This window comes from Canis lupus, chromosome 24, assembly GCF_048164855.1.
Source record: "Canis lupus baileyi chromosome 24, mCanLup2.hap1, whole genome shotgun sequence".
NCBI classification, from domain to species: Eukaryota; Metazoa; Chordata; class Mammalia; order Carnivora; family Canidae; genus Canis; species Canis lupus.
The window spans coordinates 26,517,954-26,538,684 of NC_132861.1; the positions used below are offsets into that span (position 1 = coordinate 26,517,954).

Genomic DNA, 20,731 nt, shown 5'->3' on the forward strand with positions numbered 1-20,731 from the left:
CATACTAATTACAGAATAGTATTTACTCAAATATATTCATTAAAACAATACTTTTGGAACTCACCTATCATACTGTACTTTTTTCAAGTTTATTGGATTTAATTTATTAAAAGAAATATAACTTTTAAAAATGTATATATACACATATCTTTTTTTTATTGTGTTCTTCTTTACTACACTTCACAGATAATGAGTTTTTAACAAATTGAAGGTTTGTGGCAACTTGGCATTAAGCAAGTGTATAAATGCCATTTTCCCAACAGCATCTGTCCACTTTGTATCTGTGTCCAATACAAACATTTTCATTATTGTATTTGTTATGGTGGTCTCTGATCAATGAGCATGACTCTCTGGAAGCTCAGATGACGGTTAGCATCTTTTAGCAATTACCTTTCTAAGTAAGGTATGTACAGGTTTTAGATATAATATTTTTGCACACTTAATAGATGACCATATAAACCTAACTTTTATATGCATTGGGAAAACAAAATTCATTCGATTTGCTTTACTGTGATATTCAGTTTATTGTGGTGGTCTGGAACCAAACCCTCAATATCTCCGAGGTATGCCTGTACAGAGGCAGTCCTTGCTTTGTACAGTATTGCACTACTAATAGTGACCATGGGACCATGCAAGGTAAGGCCACAGCTCTAATATGCACATTTCAGTTAACATGGTACCATGCAAAGTAAGAACTAACTTTAAGTCCTAAGATGAGGAACTGATTCCACACAATAGGCTACATGGATAAATCTAGTACCAAACAGTACCTTAGATCTATAATGTGCTCAGTAAACGTTTGTTGAGTGAACAAAGGGATGAATGGTAAACAATGATAAAATACTGACTTAGATGAACCTCGACTTAAACTTCACATATCTTTTAAAAGCTAACTCAAATTGTATCATGGACTTAAATGTAAAGCATAAAATTGTAAAACTTTTTAAAAAATTCATAGAAGGAAATCTTAAGGATCTAGGACCAGGCAGAGTTCTCATACTTGACATCAAAAGCATGATCCATAAAAGTAAGAACTGACAAAGCATACCTCTATAATCAAAAACTCGCTCTTTGAAAGATCATGTGAAGCAGATGAAAACACAAAGTATGTACAGACTGATAAGATATTTGAAAACCACACCTGACAAAGGGCTAGTATCTAGAATACATAAACTCTCAAAATTCAACAGTAAAAAAAAAAAAAAAATCAAACAATTCAATTAAAAAGGGGGCAAAAGACATGAACAGATATTTCACTAAAGAGAATATAACAAAGGGTACACAAGCACGTGGTGACATGTTCACCATCATTACCCAGGAGGGAAGTGGATAATCATACAAGGGCATAAAATCTATTGAGCTGTTAAGTATCTTGACTATGGTACAAGATACATGAACCTGTGCAGAATTTCATACACCCATTTATACATGAGAGTAAAAATAAAACTGGGGGAATATGAATAAGAAAGATGGACTGTATCAATGTCAATGCCTGGGTTGTGATTGTATATTACAGTTTTGTAAAATGTTACCATCCATGGAAACTGGGTAAAGAATACAAGAGATGCCTCTGCATATTTCTTGCAACTGCATGTGCATCCAGCATTATCTCAAAAAAGGGGGGACAAAATAGCACACTTAAAACGGGTGAATTTTATGGTATGTGGATCATACCTCAATATAAACTGCTTTTTAATATATAAAAACAAAAACGAAAAAAAACAAGGGTTCCTGGGTGGCTCAGTCAGCTGAGTGCTGACTCTTGATTTCAACTGAGGTCATGATTATCAGGGTCCTAACCAAGTAGGGCTTCAGGCTCACCAGGGAGTCTACTCAAGGTTTTCTTTCCCTCTCCTCTCTCTGCACCTCCCCTGCTCATGCTTTATCTCTATAAAATAAATCTTTTAAAAATTTAATAAAACATTTTAAAAAATAAGAGAAACTAATGCCTGCTCTAAAGAGAATGACCAAGGATATAGTAAGTCTAGTGTCATTTGGCAAAGAGTAACTATTTTAGATTTCAGGAAATATTACTAATTATTAAAATCTATAACCTAGAAATTTTATCTGACTCCATGGAATTTACTATATAGGTCAAGAGAAGACATGATCAAGGAATACAAATCCTTAAAGACACAATCCTATGTTTTAACTATTTATATAGTCTATATCAATAATTGGGTAAAGAGGGACGCCTGGGTGGCTCAGCAGTTAAGCGTCTGCCTTTGGCTCAGGTCCTGATCCTGGAGACTGGGGATGGAGTACCACATCAGGCTCCCTGCATGGAGCCTGCTTCTCCCTCTGCCTGTGTCTCTGCCTCTCTCTGCGTCTCTCATAAATAAATAAATAAAATCTTAACAAAAAAATAAAAAAAAAACTTTCTAAGGTTAAAAAAATTGGGTAAGGATATAAATGCTAAAGGATTGGTATTTGTGTGCCTCCTCGATTTAATAAAAATGCAAATGAAAAATAGATTAGAGAGAAAATCGGTATAATTTGCTTCATTAAAAATCAAAGTACATAAATTAATGTAAATTGGATTTCTTCAAATATTTCTAATATATACAAATAATGGTTTTATGTATTAAAAACATTTTTAAAATCAGAATAAATTTTGTTTAAATCTGCTAAATTCTTACGTATCCTTGTTTTTATTAAAATAACAGCAACATTAATAATAATACTATGCATTGATGTAATAATTATTTGGATGAGCCTATTTTTAAAAAATAAATGTTCAGGCCTCTTTGGTTTTTAAAATTTATTTCTAGTTTTATTATGCTGAGATTAGAGAATATAGGCGTATGATGTCTGCTTGAGAAAAATGCATAAGTTTTCTTGACATTATTACTCGGAAAGATGAGTTAAAAGTTACATCTCCAATTATGCCATATGCTGTGTGACCTTAGATATTTCAAATAAGGTTTGTGAGCTTCCATTTCCTATAAAATGAGGGAAATCACTTCTCTGTATTGTAGGACAGGAGTGCTGTAAGTCTTAACTAAGATAACATATATAAAAGCATCTTTTAATTGGTAAAGCAGTATGTAGGTCCTGCTTCACTTTTTTCTTAATGCAAAAATCCAAGAAACAGCAGTACATTTCTGACATGATCTTAGATGCAGTTTTCTCATTTTAAAAAAGTTTTAGACAAATGAATCGGTATTACATAGCACACTTCTAACTAGAAGGTGGTGTAAATTACTCACCAACAACTATATTAGTCAATGTATTAGAGTTTATAAGAACCATAACACTTTTCTATTAAGTACATAGCTGTTTCTAAAATAGATAGTATTTTTGACTATCTTTCTAATGTCTTGTTCTCTTTTCAAGAGTAGAGTATTTCCACAAAAGCATAAGATAGCTATTAATAGCTGTTGGTGTATCAAACATAAAGCTTATCTGTAAAAATGTTAAGCAACTTTAATCAAAATATCTCTAGGTAACAAATTGAATATCAAATGAAATACTATTCTATAAGACAAAAGTAACTGCAGTAGTACTTTTAGTAATTCCATGGCACCAAACATTCAAATAGCACATGCTGTGGAGACAACTCTGTGTAATAGAGAATGGTTTTACAACATCATTTAAGTAGAAAATACACATGGAAGATGGGAAGAATAGAAACGAGCCTGGAGGATCAAAAAAGCACTCTTGTTTAAATACTTGTATTTGAAGCAAGTCAATTCCATAAGTCTCTTCCTGAGCAAACACTGTTAAATCACCAGTATATGATGATTGGCATAGAAATAATCTAATTAAAATAACTCATTATAAAAAATTAGTTTTGTTCAGTAATTCTATAACATCTGAATTTAAATTCTTAAACAGTGAAATTTAAAAATAAGATTTTTCTTATCTCAAATAAAGACCTAAGATGCCTACCAGAAGTGTTATCTCTAAAATGCTAATTTTATTAAGACTTAAAAATGAGGAAATTTACTTACTTTTATCCTTTTAGAAATTTTCAATATTTTTCAATTAGGAAGTAACAACTAGAATCTTTAAATGATATCATGAGATATTACTCAATGGCATAAGAACATGAGAAATTCTGTGAGAAAATATTTTCTACAATACCTTCAGAATCAAATGGGCAGCCCAATATTTATTTCTCTACTTCCAAAAGAACAGACCACCAAAGTAGTTTAGAACACAGTAGGTGGAGAAATTTTTTTAAAAAAAGAGAAAAAAGAGAGAAGAAAAAACATGATAACCAATCACACCCTTAAAATTGAATGGCAACAATTGTAGAGAAAGAAGGAAGGTAAGCCCACAAGGAGGTCTTTTCTAAGGAGAAAAGGGAAATAGTTAAGTACTAAGAGGTCACAAGGTACCTCAAACACATAAAAAAAAAAAAAAAAAAGAAAAAACACCTACTCATTAAATTTAAAGATCTGGTCCTGCAAGAGCAGTTTGTGTTACTAAAAGGCATACCATTTGTAGTGTTTTTTTTTTTTTTAATTCAAAAAGACTTACAATATTACTTTCTGAAGCTTTTTTCCAGTTATTTAATTTGATTCTATAGTGAGTGTTACCAAATGGCATGTAAACAAATGTAAAAATTAAAATGTGTCATTTAAATGCAACCAAAAAAGCTGAGAAATTTAGCCTTATTTAACTCTTTTGGCTTGTTTTGCAAGAAATGTTCCACTGTTTTAATCTTTAAATAAATCTTTAAATAAATTTATCATACTTCTCAACTTGTAAAGAAACAAATTCAACTTTTAAAGTAAAAGCAATCATACTTCTCACCAGCATTATTGTTAATTACACTGGTTCTTTCTTAACTGCACTATTACTTAATCATCGACTACCATATCAGCTCCTTGGGGCACAGCACACTCCATGCTCACTAACCAAAATGGCCATTGCTATGAGAGTTAAGGAATTAAAAAGCAAAGCATAATAAAAACCGTAATTACTGAATTGCTTCCAGACAAATTAAATGAGATATTAAAATATTGAGGGAAGCCTGAATACAAGGGAAGTCAGAAATAAGATGAGAAAATATAACTATATTGGGAAAGTCACTTAAATTTTGATGTCTCAATTTCCTCACCTGTAAAACAAGGATTTTGAGCCATATGATCAATCCCTAAGGTCTCTTTTAGCTGTAAAATTCTATAATTCTATAAAAATTAAATGAGAAAAATAAATAAAGAGGTGATGGAGGCCTATGTGTGTGTATAAATCTCTGTTCTTTCTCTTTTCTCCAATGTTGATGACTAAACCTAATGCCTAAACTTGAAACCACAGATCTTTTATCATATCTATGTCACTAAAGTACTTGCCCCACATATGATGTGAACTTATTCAACTTATTAGTTTTATTATAGAATGTATCTCAATAAATTTGTCAGAAGAACAAAATAAAGAAAAAAAGTAACAGAATATAAATTTCTGGAGGTGGATATATTTCATTAAACTTGTTTTAAAATAGTAAAATAATGAAAAAGCAACTTGAGCTGGATGTATATTTCATACACTTCAGTATCAACGATTGATGCATTAATCACAAACCAGCCAAAGGATTAGTTTGTTTCCAAATTTGAATCAAAATGTAGAAAAAACAGTAATACATAGCACTTGGTTAAGTAATAAACTGTAAAATCATACATTTGAATAAGTAATTGCAATGCACTGTGATCAAATGATAATCTCTTGGTAATTCAATGGTTTTATATTGTGAAAAAAGCAAAACCAGTATCTTCTAATCTACACAAAAGCACAATAAACACACAAAAATCCCCTATTAAACTAATATAATAACTTATATGTTTTTGGCTTACTAAGCAGTTATTACCATAAGGTAATTGGTGGATGGAAGTGTTTCAACTGTGTTTTCTCAAGCATTTGTTTAAAATTTTGCAGCTATCTATCATATCACATTCATTAATTGGTTGAAACCTACTATATAAATGAAATATGTTAACCTGACAGGGCATCTCTATTTTTTTTAATAAAGATTTTATTTATTTATTTGAGAGAGAGAGAGAGACAGTGAGTGAGAGAGAACATGAGGGAGCTGGGTGGGGAGAGACGGGGGAGCAGAGGGAGAGGGAGAAGCAGACTCCCTGCTGAGCAGGGAGTAGGGCAAGGGCTTGATCCTGGGAATCTGCGGATCATGGCCTGAACTGAAGGCAGACACTTAACTGACTGCACCACTCAGGTACTCTGGGAATCTCAATTTAAAAGCCTAACTCATAATTTGAGAATTGACACATTTAGGCTGGTGTTAAGAACTTAAGTTATAAAAGATAAACCAGAATAATACTTTACTAACAGGTAAAGCTTTACAACGTCTTTCAAACCTGGAAGCAGCATATACAGTTTTACAGTAGATCACAGCCAAAATAATGTTAGAACACTGAAAGGCTGTACCTTTAATTTTTAAGAAGGTTATGTGATTCACTGACAAAAGCTGTGCTAGTGATGGACAGCCAGGTAATGCTGATAGAAGGTGGTACCGGACCCCTATTAATAATGCTGAAAAACAGACCTAAAAACACACTTTGAAGATATCCCTCTCCCATCTTTATTTGATCTCACAACAACATAAAGACTTCCACAGACTTGCATTCTTTCTATACTAGAAAAGCATTACCTCTAGCTTTTCCTAACCTCTTTTCTCCTTAAGAGCTACCCCGTTGCTCATGTTTGTTTTGATATGTCAACCATATAAAATGGCAATGGGTAAGGAATACACCATCTCCAGTTGTGATATGCTCTGCTCATATAGACCCTAAAAACACAAAACGTACATCATCCCTCATGAGGCAGAATTTCCCAGGAAAAATCTCGAGATTTATTAGATTTATCTTTAGATAATTAGTAGGGGAAAAAAGACAAAAAAAATGAAAATAGCTGTTTTCAAAGAGAGATAATGCTTGCAAATTTATTTCTTTACAAGTTGACATTTTTCCTTGTCTGACTACACTTCTTTTGGATGCATTTTTTGCTGTTATTCCTATCTAGTCACTCTTAAAAGTTATCAGCCAGGCTGGGTTAGGTGGTCTTGAGGATAGACCTCAAAGATCCTTGCATCCTGGGATTCATGCCCTTATATAAATCCTCTCCACACTGACTTTTCGTTGGATTTACTACTAATAAATGTCACTAATGGTGAGATATCACTTCTGAGATTAGGTTATAAAACACTATTGACAGTCTTGGGTACTCTCTATTCAATTGCTCATCCAGTGGGAAAGCAGCTACCATATTGTGGTAAAAGCCCATGTGGTGGAGAACCTAGGCCTATCAATCACTTGGAAGCAGATCCTCCTACCCCTCAGTGAAGCCTTCAGATGAGATCATAGTCCAACTGTAGGTTGACTACAAACTCAAAGACCTTGAGTCAGAGGCTCTCTACTAAGCTGTAACTAAATTTCTAACCCACAGAAACTGTGAGATAATAAGCCATGTTTATTTTTTTAAGCTGCTAAATTCTGGAGTAATTTGTTACCCAGCAATAGATATCTAATACAGTATCTCATCAGACAAATTATCAAAATAATTGGCAAAAAAATGGAAGTTTCCTATTCAACTTGAAAAACAATAACATTATTTCTTCATTCTCAGATCAATTGGCTCAATTTTGTACACCATTTTCTTAAAAATATGGTTTCAAAAATATGGTTACCATACTGCAAATATTAAAAAGGGAGGAGTAAAGCTGAAATGAAAAACATAAATCAGTTTCACTTTGTAGTAATAAAAATCATGATACATTGATTTGGAGGGAAACATCTAGGATCCTTGAAAAATAAAAATTCAACTTGTTAAATAGACTCCGTTGTTTAATGACTAACTGCTTACATAACCTAAAAATAAAAACAAAAAAAACTTCAATGAGGATTGGGACTAACTTATGCAGTTTCGTGTAATAATATTTAACCGGAACACCCGCCATGGAAGAGAGTAGAGACCAGTCACAAAGAAAACAAACAGACAAATTAAGAACCTGCCAAATCTGTGACATTTGAAGCACGGGGCAAAGCCATCATGATCTTAAGTAGAAGTGTTTGCATTCGTATCACTGAAAAGTAAGCAAAGAACCGAAAACTGCATATGCATCAAGAAAATACTCTATTTGAAAAGCAGCACTTGGGCTTGAAAAGAGTAACCTTTGCCATGTCTCAGCTTTATTTCATAGCGAGGCTGGGACACTCCCTGGGGTCCCAAGTTAACCTATACTCCAGTGGCCTAGAAACATAAGGACACACCCACTCCCGCCTCCTGGTACAGACTCCACATTTTAACAAGCCGCCGCGGCTGTCACTCAAAATGCTCTGCGCTGCCATTGGTCCCAAAGTCTTGCTGGTTGGCAAGTTTCTGCCAACTGGCAAGCACCGGTTGTCTTTATTCCCGAGAAGAAAAGTAAAAGTATGCAGAAGAGAGAGGCAAGAGCTCTGAAATATTTTGTACCTGAGCGACCTGCGATCCCCACCGCCGCCGCGACGAATCGGCCTCTGGGCGGGGGCTTTTAGTCAAAAAAGAAAATGGCTCAGCCAGGAACTGATGCCCAGGCCATGGAGAAGCCGGTTCAGACTTTACTCGTTCCCGCCGGTGGAGCTAACAGCGGCGAGAACGCCAAAAGCAGCGCAGGATCCCCCTGAACTCCGCGCACCTCAAGCTGCAGCAGGCAGAGCTGCCGACCGTCCGACTTTTTGACGTTTCCTATTGTTGCCGGAAGTGACGTTAGGGTTCTGAGCCTTAGAGAAGCCGCGTTTTTGTTCCGGGTATTTACGATTCGCTATAGATCCCCCGTTTCTCACTTCGTCCCCCGAGCTACTCTAAGCACTAACATTAGGCAAACTTTTAATCTGCAACTTGGGATCGGGCTGGCCATTGAAAAGCGCCTCGGCAGAGCCAGCGTCCTCGGGGGTCTGGACAAACGTGGTGTGGAATCTGCAGCGAGGAATCGTGAAGCACCGAGGAGCCGGCAGCTTTGAAGGTGTTGCCGCGGCGCGCGGCGGGCTTCCAGCCACTGTTGAAATACAAACGGTCGACGCGAGCCTCGGGCCGCCGCCGCTCCTCGCTGCTGTCGGCTGGGCTCCGGTGGCTCGCTCCGGTCGCCTATGCTGTCTCCCCCTGTCCCTGCTGAGCGGGGCGGGAGGCCTGCGGGGCCCTCCTCCGTGCTCGGCGGCTGCTGGGGAGGCTGGCGACGGCGCGCCCCGGGTTATGCAGGGGAAGCCTCTCTCTGCTGCCCTTTCCGAAACGGCGGGCGGGAGCGAATGACCAGGTGTGCCTTTTCATCCTTTTAAGTCGAACGGAGGGAGGGGAGTCGTAGAAGTGCCCCGCCTGTAGACTCCACCGGTGTGGCCTTCCTTAGGATAAAGAGCCAAGTAGGGGAGATCGTGGCAGCCAGCTCAGTTTAGGGTTAGGGTGGGCGAGTTACAGGCTGATTCCTTCACTTGGCAGCTCTGAGCTCAGGAAAGATCAGCCTCCTCCGAAATGCGGACTGGAAGGAAGAGGTGAAAAGCTGAGCGTTTCCCTTGCTTGCGTTTCCCTGGGTTTTCTGTATTTCTCCATCTTCTAGACAATTTAGGGTTTTTTGATTTTTATTATTTATTTTTATTTTTATTCTTTTTACCTCTCTAAGGGGAAAAAAAAAATCAGCCTTGGGCATTTTGATTCCGAAATTATGGGTACCCAAGACTGTTGCCCTAAAGCGACCCACAAATATTTTATATTCGTGAGCACTTTGTGAACATGGCAAGCCTACTGAGCTCCTTGCTCGACCCGCACCCTCTTTGTTTTTCTCCCAATATTCTCGGTGTTTTTCCTTTTCCAGACCTTTTCTGCGTATCTCTTAGACCAGTGTTTCCCCGAATATCTTTTGCGAAAATTTCGTAAGCTTAATTTTACCTCCTATCTATTTTTGATAACGAGTTTTTTGTTTGTGTGTGTGTGTGTGTGTGTGTTTTTAATAAAATCTAGTATTGTAAGATATGTCACAAACTCTTAGCCATGGACCGTAAGCATTAAAGTCCGTGTACCTGCTTCATTCTGAACAAAAATCACTCTGAGTTCAATGGCTTTCCATGGGGAGGCATCATTTAGGAACTCTGACTGCAAGGAGACTGAGCTAGATTAAAAATCATAAACTGCTATTGTATTCCGTTTTCACGGCGTCTCCCCCAATAGTATATATATATTTTAAAAGGTTGGTTGGTTTATCTATCTATCTATCTATCTATCTATCTATTTATTTATTTATTTATGATAGGCAGGCAGAGACACAGGAGGAGGGAGAAGCAGGCTCCATGCAGGGAGCCCGAGGCAGGACTCGATCCCAGGTCTCCAGGATCAGGCCCTGAGCCAAAGGCAGGCACTAAACCACTGAACCAGCCAGGGATCCCCGCGTCTCCCCCAATAAAAGTAGTTAGGCAGATCTGACTTGTGGAGAGACCTCTCCGGAGGATGCTAGGAAGCAATATTGAGTACACCGTAATGGTTGGAATCTATGTTACAAATAGTTCTCCTCTTCATTTCTTTTGATAAGGGTTATAAAGTGAAAACATTAATCAAGCTTAAAAAAATTACAAGTTATTTTTCATTTCTGCAGGTACTGTGCTAATAAAATGCACATAACTTGTAGATTGGCTTCTACAAGTCATAGAATACTTTAATTTTAGTATTTTTCAGTTTTGTAATATATTTAGCAAAGTCTTTCATGAAAATGTAGAACAGTAGCTGTCATTTTTTTTGTATGATACTCACTTTTATCCCTTTTTTTTTTATCCTGTTTTATTACTTATCTCCTTCACCTGCAGATTCAACCTGTACTTGTATCTTACCCTTCTTCAAAATATTTGTTCTGCTGATATGGAAGAGGATGTGTTCCAAGGACATACTTTGTTGTCAGAAATTCCATTATCAGAGGTAGAAATCTGAGACATTGACATATGTTCCAGGACTTCAGAGGAAGGAAAGATACCACAAAGTATTAAACAAAATTACATGTATTAGAAGCATGGAATATACATTTGAAAGAATTAAAGGAAATCTATGGAGAGATACACAATTTATATAAAAGTTATAGAATGCCTTAGATGGAAAAGGTACCCCTAGAAGAATCATATTAAGATAGGTAGGTCTGGAACGTAATACAATACTATATTGGCTAGTGGCAGTACCTAAGAATATATATTTTTTTGCAGTTACAACCAGATTAGTTCCCATTTCATCTCCCAGGGAAGTAAGGCTGGTCTTGGGAAGCCCTCTCTTACTGTTTCCCTATGTCCATCTATCACCTAGTCATCCTAAAAGGTGTGAAATAAGGTCTATTTTCTTGGCCAGTATTTTGTATAATGTGATTTCAGAATCACTCCCTCTTTTTCTAGTTATCTTCCATTTGGCAGTACCTGAAATTCCTTCTGCCTAAAAAATGTAAATATTTAGAAGTAATTGATTAACTGAAAAATACTAAAATCCATGCATGTTTATAAATTATATTCAATAACCTGTTCTTTACCATATCCCTAAAGGAGAACAGTCTTGGAACAGCAAGATACTATGTTCCTAAAAAGGGGGGAAGCAGCATTGAGTGGCTAGCGGCTCAAAATAGAAAGCCTACTAAGTTTAGGATTTTGCAAATTGCTGACCTTATTAATACAGAGAAAGTATGTAAGGAGATGTTTTGTATCCTGGACAACTGCTGGAATGTTGACTGGGGGAAGATTATACTAACTCTACTTTACCTGATTTCTGAATTGTTCTGTTTTTAATGCCTATGACTTCATTTTAAAGGAACTTCATTCCCAGAGGATTCGTTATTCAAGGTATTGTTATATATTTTCCTTCTATGAAGTGTCCATACATTTAAAAATAGATATTTTTAAGTGTGTTACTGAGCTTTGCCTTACTGCTTGATTAAACTTACAGTTTAGAAGCCTTTTAGCTTTTTCTAACAAAGATTCTTTTTTTTAAATATTTTATTTATTTATTAATGAGATACACACAGAGAAAGTCAGAGACAGACAGTTGGAGAAGCAGGCTCCATGCAGAGAGCCCGATGTGGGACTTGATCCCAGCACTCCGGGACCATACCCTGAACCAAAGGCAGACGCCCAACTGCTGAGCCACCCAGGTGTCCCACTAACAAAGATTCTTTCTTATCATTTATTTGCCTATCAATATTTATTATATGAACCTCTTTTGGGAATAATCTTCTTTGAGAATCAGATTGAAAACTCTACACATTGCAATGAGTCATTTAAAAATACAGTTCCATGGTATTTTCTTCGGTATTTACAAAAATGAACTCATTTATTTAAAATCTCAAATATTTTTCCTGTCTTTTGGTGCACATATACATACACATACTGTTTCATAGATGTATTCTCTAGAATCATATTGCTGTTTCATAGGCCCTGTATATGTCAGACTTAGTGGATATCACCCTAAAATTTTCCGTAAAGTAGTTGTACTAATTTACCCTTCCAGAGCATTGTGTGAGTTTCAGATGTTCTATAGATTCACATTTTGGATTTACTTTGGAATTTCCTAATGATAAATAAGATAGAATGTCTTTTCACTATTTACTCTTTTAGAAAGTTCCTGTTCAGTTCTCTTTCCCATTTTCTATCGTCTTTTTCTTATTGCTTTGAAGGAGATTCTTTACATATTCTAGATATGAATCCTTTTGCTGGTTTAATACATCCACAACATATTTTTCTCTCAGTGGTTTATCTTTCCACTCTCTTAAAGATGTCTTTTGATGAAGAGAGTTGCTAATTTTAATGTGGTTCATTCATAAGGTAAAAAATCTTTCTCTACCTGAAGATCAAAGATACTCTCCTCTATGATCTCCAGCAAGCCTGGTTGTCTTGCATTTTATGTTTAGATCTTCAACAAACCTGGAATTAATTTGGTAAAAGATGTGAGGTACTATTCACATCAAGGGATCAAGATTTATTTACTCTATCTGGATATTAAGTTGACACAGTACCATTTATTGAAAAAGACCATCCTTTCTCCAGGGCTACTCAGCATCAACTTTGTCATAAATCTAGTGTCAATATATGCATGGTCTTTTGTGAACTCTTCTGTTCCATTGTTCTGTTTGTGCATAATTTCACTGATTCTAAATGTTACATTTACATATGGGTCTTTTTTTTTTAATTTTTATTTATTTATGATAGTCACAGAGAGAGAGAGAGAGAGAGAGGCAGAGACACAAGCAGAGGGAGAAACAGGCTCCATGCACCGGGAGCCCGACGTGGGATTCGATCTCGGGTCTCCAGGATCGCGCCCTGGGCCAAAGGCAGGCGCCAAACCGCTGCGCCACCCAGGGATCCCTTTTTTTTTTTTTTTTTTTTTTTGAGGGAGAAGAGAATGCATTGAATTTATGGATCAATTTATTGAGTCTTCTAATCATTAAACAAGTTGTATACTTTTTCTATTTAGGGCTTTAATAAATCTAAAAGTTTTAGGATTTTTGGTTTTGAGATCTTACACATCTTTTCTAGATTTATTCACACGCTCATGATACTTTTGAGGCTACTTGATTTATACAAGAAAATTTGTTTTAAAAATCATATAATTACTTGATACAGAGAAATACAACTAGTTCTTATGTATTGGCCTTCTACCTAGCTACCTTGCTAAATTCACTTATTTCTTTTGGATTCTTGTATACAATTATGTCATCTGTGAATAGGTACAATTTTATTTCTTCTTTTTTAGTCTTTATTACTTTTATTTCTTCTTCTTGCATTTTTGTACTATGACTCTATTACAATGTTTAAGAGAAATGAGAGGAAACAAGATTCATTCCTAGTCTCAGAAAGAAAGCTTCCCATATTTCACCATGAAGTATGACATTTGCAGTAGGGTTTTTTGTCTTGTTTTTGTTTTTGTAGATATTCTTTATCAAATGCAGACAGTTCCCTTCTATTTCTAATATCCTCTAAGAATTATATCACAAAGGAATGTTGAATTTTATGAAATGTATTAAAATGATTGCATTTTATCCTTTATATGTTAATGTATTGAATTATAGTGATTCACTTTTTGTTTTGCTTATACTTTGGATTATAATCCAATAGTATTAATTTTGTCATTCAGATAGTTTCACCTTTGACTATTGGGAACTGTTTCATTTGTTTCCTGTGTCCTATTGACATAACCCCCATCACTTTGGGATTGGTTTGTTTTTTGTATGCTTTCTCATTTTCTGGAGCTATGTAATACTTCAGGCTCATCTTGTATATTTTCTGTGCCAGTCTTAGAATTTACCATTTCTCCAAGGAGTCGTGTCCTTTTATTGGAGAACAACATTACACGCTAAGATCTGAATATGAAGTGTGCTCTTTACTGCTGGGGTGTTGTTGCTTTTAATCACTTTCAGCTGGCAGAGAAAGGACATATGCATTTATAGACCCGTATAAATATATATATAAATATAAATATAATATAAATATACAGTATACCCGTATCGAGAGGTACTTCAGTATATAATTATCTGTATCTATATTAAGCTGAACATGAAGTTCATTCTGGATGTGTCTAACTCTGATTAGACAGGCATGGCTCATTCTAGTCTGCTCTCCTTACTAATCTATAAACTACCACCCTAGCAGTAAGAAACCTGACTCCTACGATCTTACATATTGTTCAATTCCAGGGTGAATGCATAGAAGTATCAATTAATTCATAAATACATGGGAAACAACTTTATAAACTAGGGTACAGTGTTTTTATATGCAAGTGATTTTGTCTTTAGCCATACAGGCTCCACTCATTTCCGGTAGTTACTTAGCACCTTTTCCACCCATCCACTTCTATGAGGTTGTTTCACACATTGGTAATATAGATTCTCTTGTCACAATCTGCATTCTGTCTTGGGGTTTACCAACTTATAAATGTTTTTTTAAAGGTTACAAACATCAGGGTTCTCTTTGTGCTATATAGTTTTATAGGTTTTGACAAACACATACTGTCATATGTCTACCATCACAGTATCATACAGAATACTTTCACTACCCTAAAAATTTCCCCTACATTTACTTATTCAACCCTCTCTTCTCCTTCCCTCTGAGCCCTTGTGTAACCACCTTTCATCTCTCTTGTTTTTACTGTCACTATAGTTTTGCCTTTTCCAGAATGTCATATAATTAAAATCATACAGTATGTAGCCTTTTCAGACTGATTTCTTTCACTTAGGAAGATGCAGTAAGATCCATCAGTGTCTTTTTGTCACTGCTCATTTCCTTATTGCTGACTAAATATGCTGTTGTGTGAAGATACCACATTTTTTTTCATCCATTCACCTATTGAAGGACATTTCGGTTGCTTTCACATTTTGGTGATTATGAATAGATCTGCTATAAACATTCAAATGCAGGATGTAATATGTACATACTTTTTCAGTTTGATTTGGCTAATACCTTGTTAGCATGATTGCTAATTGTAAGACTGTTTAGCTTTGTATCTGCTAAACTGTCCTCCAAAACAACTATACCATTTATATTTCTTCCAGGAATAAATAAGAATTCCTTTTGTTCCATATTCTCATATAAGCATTTGGTATCATCAATTTTTTGGATTTTAGCCATTATAATAGGTGTGTAGCAGTGTCTCTCTTTTAATTTGCAGTTACTTAATGATATGTAATACTGAGCATCTTATATGCTTGTCATCTGTATGTTTTCTTTGGTGAGATGAATATTCAGATATTTTGCCTATTTTTTAATTGGCTGGGGTTTTTCTTCTTATTCTTATAAGAGTTCTTTGTATATTTTGGAAACAAGTATTTTATTTACTATGTGTTTTGGAAATATTCTCTCCCAGTCTGTAAACTATCTTTTCATTCTCTTAACAATGCCTTTGTAGAAAAGAAATTTTAAATTTTAATGATGTACAACTCACCATTTTTTAAAAAGTTATTGATTGTGCTCTGATATTATCTAAAAACTCATTGCTAAACCTGGGGAAGCAGAGAGGTAGTTGCCTAACTGAACAAAGTATGTGGGAGGGGGTAAGGGAGGGAGGAAAAGTAAAAATCTAGGGTTTAGCAGCTCCTTTCTTTCATGGACTTTCAAATAATCATCCTTATTTCAACCCCCTTGGCCTTACCCCTTAGCCTTTCAAAAGCATTAGGGAACTTCGTTTCTAAACCTATCTTGGCTCTGGTAGTTTCCTCCTAAATGGGCAGACAGGATTAGCCTGTCTCTGCTCTGCTAGGTTGGTTTTCACTTATTCATCTGCTTTCCATCTTCCAAGATTTTGTTGATACTTCTTCTATCATGTGGAATCCCCTCTAATTCATTTTGCCCTGGTGAGTATATGTGGTTTTTAATCATTTACTTTCATTTTAGTGATGTTTAAACAAAAGAGATAAAGATAACATATACTTTTTTTTTCTTGACCAAGAGGCATTTAGCCATTTTATTTTATTTTTTATTTTTTAATAATAAATTTATTTTTTATTGGTGTTCAATTTGCCAACATACAGAATAACACCCAGTGCTCATCCCGTCAAGTGCCCCCCTCAGTGCCCATCACCCATTCACCCCCACCCCCTGCCCACCTCCCCTTCCACCACCCCTAGTTCATTTCCCAGAGTTAGGAGTCTTTATGTTCTGTCTCCCATCATATTTTACCAGCCAATTCCTAATTTTTTTTAACTCAATTTTTACTTTCTAAGCAAAACATCTTATGGATAACTATGAGTTCAAAGCCCTGGGAATAATGACTAAATCTGTAATAAATTCCTTTCTCTCCATTTTTTACTGATTTTATTATGTAACCTTTATAAGCATCTAAAATAGTCACTGATGGAGATTATTTCAGGTTGATGTCTCTTCCCAAATGGTACTTTGTTCAAAATAAAGTATTTGGTAGAGTACCATGAGACACTTTGTAAGAATATGAACATAAGGCAAACTTATTTTTTTTTGTAAGGAAAAAAAAGTATTTGGGGGAAAAGCTTATCTTCTATTCGGGAATATACTGTATATAGGCGATAGTACTGGACCAGTAGGAAAGATAATTTAGCGGAAAATACCTAGGATAAAATAAATATAGTAAGTCCCTATAAGAGATGTGAACAAAATAGAGAAGATTCAGAAATAGACTTAACCAGTGTTTTATGGATTTATTTTTAGGTGAAAAATTAGATTATTGAAAGCTGGAGTTGAATGTAATGTTGAATAATGGCAACAGGTGACTTAAAAAGAAGCTTACGGAACCTAGAACAAGTGCTTCGCATGCTAAATTATCCTCAAGAGGTGGATTGTGTAGGGTAAGCTATGTATCAAACTTACTTGTGTTCTTTTTGATAATGAGTTGAGGTAAGATTTGACCTAAAGACAGGTTTTACTTGGGTCAGTTTAAAATTTTTCCTTGAAATGATGAAAATATTTTAGAAAGCAGAGGATTATAGGAGTTTTGTTTTTTTTCAAATATGGGTCAATGAAAAATTCTAACAGATTTAAAACACCTTTAGAAGTAGAACCACAATATATATCCATATAAGGTATGGTTTCTGTACAATTTTTAAACTCATAAAAGTATGATGGATCTAATTATATAATTTGCTATCCTCTCACATTCAGTTAGATGGTATTTTTAATTTAGAAAATTCTAGTTAATGGATTTCTTATGACAACTTACACCATGCACAAAGCTTGTTATTAAGCTAACTCATTTAATAGACCCCACTTGAACCTTTCAGTGTAGTTTTCACTTTCCAACTATGACTTACTTGCTTTTGTAGAATGTAGCGACATGCATTTCTTCTATATTCATGCTATTCTAATATGGTACTCTTGTCATCTCCTACCCCTTAATATTTCCTTTTTCTTCTTACCTGGGATTATCAATTAAAAGTATTCCCCAATAGAATATAAACTATAGACTGGTACTTTGTTTTGTCCACTGCAGTATCCCCGCATCTAGAGTTATGCCTGGCGTGTGTTAGTAGGTAACTAGACACTTATTTATTCAATGAGTGAAATGTCAAGGGACAAGTCCATATTAGGTATATGTTCTAGTAGTAGAGTAAAACTTGGTTAAAACAGTAAAAAAAGAGAATCCGGAAGTAATGTGCTTTACATATAAGAGTGGATGGACAGTAGGGAGAGCTAACCCCAAGAGATAACTGCAGATGAAAGGATAGTGAGGACAGGGGGTGGAAGCTGAAGTCTAATGGCTGATTCCAGGCCTTCTTTGTGAGAAGCAGAAGGTTCCCACAGCACATACCAATCCAATCCTGCTTCATTAAAACAAGGAAATCTCTATTTTCTAGTCTTGCTGGGACTTAACCAGTCCAAATAGCCATGTTTTCTTCTTACTACTTGGAGCATCATTTTAAGATACATTCTGGATAGAAACACTTGGAAAATATACTGATTATTCTCATATCTTTTGAGCATGGCATTTGAGCTTTGATTTTCTAACTGACGTGGGACTATCATTAAGAACACTAATATTTAGACTATTTCACAACATAGTAACTCTGGGTCTGTTGAAATAGATAATGCTACTTGCTGCTAATTCAGATTACTCCGCTCACCCACATACACACTCCCCCCACACATATTTTGATTCCTTCTATTACTTATCCATTTTTAAACTTTTTCTCAGCATCTGCTGTTTCTGTCTCTGTTCCAGTTTATAAGAGCTGTTTTATTACTATTTCCAATCAAAGCCCTTTAAAAACTGGATAACCAAGATTTTTGAATTAAAACAAGAAGCATTAAACGTAGACCAGGCTGTCTTCTAGTCCTAATGTGCATAAAATGGACAGATTTTGCTGTTCAAAAGTATTGTTTTTATATGTTCTGTTTTGAACGAATAAACAAGGTTGTCAGATCAGTTTTCTCATTGGGTAGAATATTATTGTACCCATAAATGTAAAAGAAATAATGTGTTTTGTCCTGAAAAATAAAATTTTATCATTATACACTTGTTCTCTGCCTTTTAAAAAAATTTTGAGTAAGGATGGAGAAATTTACGTATGTCTTGTATTTTGTGGAAAATAAATGTTTTCTGTAAGTACATTTTTACTTTGGTTGAACACATAACTGGCTAATTGAACAAATACCTCCTTACTTTGTTGTGAGAGAATCGGTGAAGATACTTCACATTGAGAAAACAAGGTTCATATGTGTAGACAAATAGAAAACAGTACAAGACCGAGCTGAGGCATTAGACACTGAATGCTCTGGGACTCAGTTTTTCGAAACATCAGTATGGATCAGAACATTGAAGATGGCTTCCTGGAAGGCTTGAGATTTGCCAAATAATTCATAAGAGCGAATAACAGGCAGAAAAGAATGATACCTTTTTAGACTGGAGAAATTAGCATAATCTATTACGGCACAGATATAAGTGGTAGATTGCAAACTGATCAACACTGTTATAGCAGATGCCTTTTCCAGCCCTGTTTTTCTCTCTGTAACATAGAATTCATAATATTTTACCTTTGCAAGGTTTATTATAAAGAGCAAAAGAAGTACTAAAACAAGTGTTTGCAAAACTATAATGTGTACTTGAGCACTAGGTGGTACATTTAATTAGAGAAAATGGACTGATTAAGTAAAGCTGAACTTTGCAAACTCAAATACTGTAGGGAATAGACTGTACTATTACTAAAGAGCTAAATGTTTAATAACTTATTTCATAGTAATTTGGCTATACTGAGAGTAGGGGATAGAATCTAAAGGGTTTTGTGTATCTTCTAATTATTTGGATTAATTTATAAATTATTGACACCATATTTTATATTTCTTAATCTAACTTTGTGAAATTATGCTCATTAAATATCTTTTCTTTTTTCTCCTGAACAGTTTGGTAAAGGGAGATACAGCAGCATCTTTGCCCATCATCAGCTATTCCCTTACCTCATATTCACCTTATATAGCAGAACTTTTGATGGAATCCAACATAGAGCTCATAGCGAAGAATGACTTGCGTTTTGTAGATACTGTCTATAAGGTATTTTTGAGTTTATGAATTATTTCAGGAGTCATTGGATGATTTAAGGGTTTTATAATAATCCCTTAAATATATGTGCAATCCATATTTTCAAATGCATTTCTCATTTGGATGCAGTCCCTATTAGAATCAAGATATAATTTAAGTTTCCTTTATGTTTTATAATCTAATAAGTGGCAGTTGGTAAACATTTGTCATTGGTTATCATTTGCTTTTATTATATCAAATGTTAGTAAAATTTGGCATATTGGCAGAAGTTAGAAATGTAACTATTGAGTGAGGTTTGTGGTTTGTAGAATTATGATTTAGTTATTTGTAAGAGGGAACTACAGCTTTGAGATTTTATGTTTGTTGAGGTCTGGGACCATGTGTTTTGTTTTGTTTTTAAGATTTTATTTATTCATGACAAAGAGATAGAGATAGGCAGAGACATAGGCAGAGGAAGGAGAGAGAGAGAGAGAGAAAGAGGCAGAGACATAGGCAGAGGGAGAAGCAGGCTGCAAGCAGAGAGCCCGATATGCACAGAAAAAATATCAAGTCCTGGACTTGATCCCAGGACCCTGAGCCAAAGGCAGAGACGCTCAACCGCTTGAGCCACCCAGGCTTCCTGGGACCATGTCTTATATGTACTCTAGTATCTACCTTTGTACTGTATGTATACTGAACTTAATCTCATGATTAGAAAAATACCTTCAGATTACCATTAATTTTTACTCACTGGTTTTCTCACTGTTGTTAAAATAAAACCCATTTATCAAATCAATTTATTTTTTTAAGT

The 20,731-nt window shown here is 35.2% G+C and overlaps 2 protein-coding genes across 16 annotated transcripts in view; one reads left to right on the forward strand and one right to left on the reverse strand.

Annotated features, from left to right (window-relative positions):
• Nucleotides 1-10,922, reverse strand: part of FBXO8 (F-box protein 8) — a 48,542-nt gene extending 37,620 nt beyond the window's left edge. Inside the window, exon 1 of one of the 3 annotated variants that reach the window (XM_072796026.1) lies at nt 10,809-10,922. In XM_072796026.1, the coding sequence (XP_072652127.1) occupies nt 10,809-10,863 (55 nt within the window). In that variant the 5' untranslated portion in view covers nt 10,864-10,922. Of the gene's footprint in view, nt 1-8,433; nt 8,781-10,808 lie in introns of those variants that run through there. The other 2 variants (XM_072796028.1, XM_072796027.1) reach the window with 2 other exon arrangements.
• Nucleotides 8,698-20,731, forward strand: part of CEP44 (centrosomal protein 44) — a 38,307-nt gene continuing 26,273 nt past the window's right edge. Inside the window, exons 1-5 of one of the 13 annotated variants that reach the window (XM_072796024.1) lie at nt 8,708-9,250; nt 10,785-11,101; nt 11,761-11,792; nt 17,121-17,257; nt 19,806-19,953. In XM_072796024.1, coding sequence (XP_072652125.1) covers nt 17,169-17,257; nt 19,806-19,953 — 237 coding nt within the window. In that variant the 5' untranslated portion in view covers nt 8,708-9,250; nt 10,785-11,101; nt 11,761-11,792; nt 17,121-17,168. Of the gene's footprint in view, nt 9,251-10,784; nt 11,102-11,760; nt 11,793-17,120; nt 17,258-19,805; nt 19,954-20,731 lie in introns of those variants that run through there. The other 12 variants (XM_072796012.1, XM_072796013.1, XM_072796020.1 and 9 more) reach the window with 12 other exon arrangements.